The following is a 3,483-nucleotide window of genomic DNA, read 5'->3' as shown; positions in this document are numbered from 1 at the left end:
GCATCTGGATCCTCAAAAACTGTCTTGTATGTACCCTAATTTACAACCTAAGTGTTGGAGATGTGGTAATTTAGATGCATCTTATTTTCATATTTGGTGGACATGTAGGGAAGTTAAAGCATTTTGGATTAAGATATGGTGGAATACTCAAAATATTTTTAAGAAAAAGATAAAGTTTAAGCCGCAGATATTTTTGTTGAGTATTATGGAAGACTTGGATGCGAAAGAGATGGAATTGATGTTGAACTTTATAACTGCTGCAAGACTATTAGTAGCTCAGTATTGGAAAACGGAATGTTTACCTACTATAGAAGAATGGTCATTTAAAGTCTCGAATTTAGCAGAAATGGCCAAGATTTCCGCCTATGTGAAGGATCACTCACAAGAAAGATATATTTTGGTTTGGAGAAGATGGATAGATTATATTGAGTGTAAATATGGGACTAAAAAATATCATTTGGTTTTTGAGTAAATTTTGGATTATTATGGTTGTATAAAGGTTAGAATATTTTATTTAGTATTATTTTTAATTATTAAAGTGTTATTATTATTGTTTTTAATAATTGTATTGTTTAAAAGAGAGTTAAAGGAGGTTACAGATATGTTATTTTAATAGTTGATTAATGTTAATTAGAGTATGATTCTGTTATTGTTAACCCTGTGATTGGCACTGGGAAGTGAGGGGGGAGGGAGGGGGGGTGGAAGGGTGGGAAGGGGAAGGGGGGGATTTATATTGTAAAATTTTATAAAATCTTTAATAAAAAAAAAATAGAACCATTTCCCCCAAAATAAAAATAAACATTTAAACTAATACAGTCTGTCTTCTTGGTCCCTCTAACCTTCCATAATGGCAAGTAAAGCTAAAGGGATTTTGTTTTGTTTTTTTGAGTCAAGGTTGACTCCTAGTGACTTTATGGGAACTGCCATATCAATATCTTGGCAATGATACTGAGGTAGTTGACCATTGCCCTATCTTGGAAGCCTTTTTTTGACTTTCCAGACTAGCCAAATTCCTTAGAACAGGGGTCTTCAAACTTAGCCCTTTTATGACTTGTGGACTTCAACTCCCAGAATTCCTCAGCCAGGCACGCTGGCTGAGGAATTCTGGGAGTTGAAGTCCACAAGTCATAAAAAGGCCAAGTTTGAAGACCCCTGCCTTAGAGTTTCCTAATAGTCTGTTCTGCAAATACAAGCCAGGTCCAATTCTGCTAAGCCTTTTGAAATTAGCCAAATTTGGCTTAGTGCTGACCCCTAGCTAAGCTTTAAGAATGTAAGAAGCTCCTTTAAATCATTTTAAATGATTGGGTCATTTGTCCCCAAACCAAGTAAAATCCAAATGTGTTGGTCTACATTTCCCAAAATTTCCATGCCATCAGGGAATCTTGGAAAGGATTGTCCAGCACATTTGGATGGCACCATGTTGGAAGTAACATCAGAGTTTCCAGCGTAAGTTTTCTTGTCAATCACTCTTTGAACCTTTTAGCTGGATTTCTGAATTCAAGGCAAGTGTTTTTTTGCTGAACCCTCTTTGAAATCATCAGTCAAAAGGAGAAATATCAGTTCAGATCCAGCTGCTGATCTTTACAATATCCTGTGGCTGTAAACCATATAGCATTGGTCAATAGGATGTAGTAAGAAAAAAATAAAGACATGTATTAAACATGAAGGATATTTACTGGCCCCAATACATGTTTCGGTCACAAGAAATGTCTCCCTCATGAAGAGGTCACAAACCTGGAAGGAACATCTAGGATGATGGCATCTAGAGGGCATCTAAAGAAGACAAGCTATTCTTTGTTCTTTGGAGTGTTCTCCACTACCACTATCCAGGCATGGAGAATTTTGTACCTGGCACAAAGCTTCCGTGAAGTGTTTCCTTGTATGCCCACCAGTCCTCGTAGGTCTTTGCAGGAACAAATTGCACTAGAAAAGGAGGAAGGAGAGGAAGATGGATGGAGAAATGGTAAATCAGCAAAGGCAGTTGGTGAGAGGACAGGAGCAAAGAAATGGCATATATCTTTCTGTTTATCACCCCTTGTCATAAAGATTATCTAAACTTCTTTTCCTTCTCTTTGTCCTTCCTGAATAGACTGTCCAGAACTCAAACTGCAAATGCTGAAATGTTAAGACAATAGATAGATACTCAGACTGGCAGGCTATATCCCCAGCCACTGGAAACCTGTAAGATGAGAACAAATCAAAGCTGCTCCTCAACAGTATGGAATATGGAGAAAGATACTTCATATGCTCAGAGACACTTTTGCCTCTCCTTCGGTGCCATTTCTTCAGGTCATGCCCTGAGGCTGAGACAGAACAGCACAGGTGGGATCTCAGCCTGGGGAGCAATTTAAGCTGTGGCTGATCAGGTGTTGGAAAAGATGCATTTACAGTAGATGGATAAAAAGCGAGAGTGAAGGGAAAGAATGTGACAGAGAAATTTCCCCCTCAGAACTGATTTTATCTCCGATTAATGGATGTCCATAAATGAGGGGGCAGATGCACTCCCCTGCTCACAAATATGAATGAAAAAAAAATTGTGCATGTATATAGATCGGGACAGAGGTGATGAAGAGTTACCCCTGACTGGGATTCCACTGGGACTGGCTTCATCCTTTTGTTCCAGAGAAATCCCTTTCTTTTTACAACAAACAATTCAATCTCTCCCCCCCACAGCCAAAAAAATATTCCAAGCCAATCTCTCTCACCCCCTCCCCACTTTCTCTCTCTCTTACCAGCCATACAACTTGCTCTCAGCAGCACTAGCAGCAGCCCCGGCGCTCCCAGCAGGCAGAGCCCCCTGCCAGGTCCGGTCCACATCCTGGTGGGTCAGGAGGGGGCTTAAAGCCTGAGCGGCCCCCTCCTCAGCATCCCGCGTTCACAGGCTCCGGAGAGAGACGGAAGTCGAGCCTCCTGGCGGCCGGCCCTTATGCGCCCCGCGAGCGAGCCCTCATCCTCGAAAGCCCCCTGCCCTTTCCATGCCCTCTCGCTCTCCCGCTCCCTAGGTCTCTTTCCTCGACGCCTCCATCTTCCTCCTCCCGCCCTTTCTCCCGGGGATACCACCAATTCCCCTCCCCCTCCCCCCGCCGCCCACGTCAATTAGATGCGGAAGATGCTCGGGTGGCGTCCGGGGAGGCGAAGGAGCTCCGGCCGTGAAGAGTTTGCACACCCGGGTTGGGGGTGGGTGGGAAGAGCGGGTGGAAGAGCTGCCTCCCCTCCGCCGCCTCGTCCTCTCTCTCTCCCCCCACCCCAGGCGCCGGAGTGGCGGGTGTTGTGTCCTTTGTATTCCCCCCCTTAATCCCCTATGCATATCCTGATCACCCATTAAGGGTGATTGCCCTTCTCCATCTGCACACAGTTTCATGCCCGTTGCTGGTTGGCTAACTAGCAACAGGGTCTTGCCAGCCAATAGGAACTGTGTGATTACAAGCCAGGGGAATCCCATAAAAGAGGGCTCCCCTGGCCCAGAGAGCCAGTCCGGATTTA

General features: G+C 43.9%; 1 protein-coding gene across 1 annotated transcript in view; it reads right to left on the bottom strand.

The window, feature by feature from the left end:
- LOC107297889 (carbonic anhydrase-related protein 11-like) overlaps positions 1 to 2,751 on the bottom strand; it is a 33,082-nt gene extending 30,331 nt beyond the window's left edge. Inside the window, exons 1-2 of the mRNA XM_015827247.2 lie at positions 2,733 to 2,751; positions 1,849 to 1,923 (exon numbers count right to left, since the gene is read on the bottom strand). Coding sequence (XP_015682733.2) covers positions 1,849 to 1,923; positions 2,733 to 2,739 — 82 coding nt within the window. The 5' untranslated portion in view covers positions 2,740 to 2,751. The remainder of the gene's footprint in view (positions 1 to 1,848; positions 1,924 to 2,732) is intronic.
- Positions 2,752 to 3,483: the final 732 nt, after the last annotated feature.

This window comes from Protobothrops mucrosquamatus, unplaced genomic scaffold, assembly GCF_001527695.2.
Source record: "Protobothrops mucrosquamatus isolate PMUCROS unplaced genomic scaffold, P.Mucros_1.0 scaffold3572, whole genome shotgun sequence".
Lineage (NCBI taxonomy): Eukaryota > Metazoa > Chordata > Lepidosauria > Squamata > Viperidae > Protobothrops > Protobothrops mucrosquamatus.
Note: the sequence above shows the minus strand (reverse complement) of the source record. Positions and strands in the feature narration are given on the sequence as shown.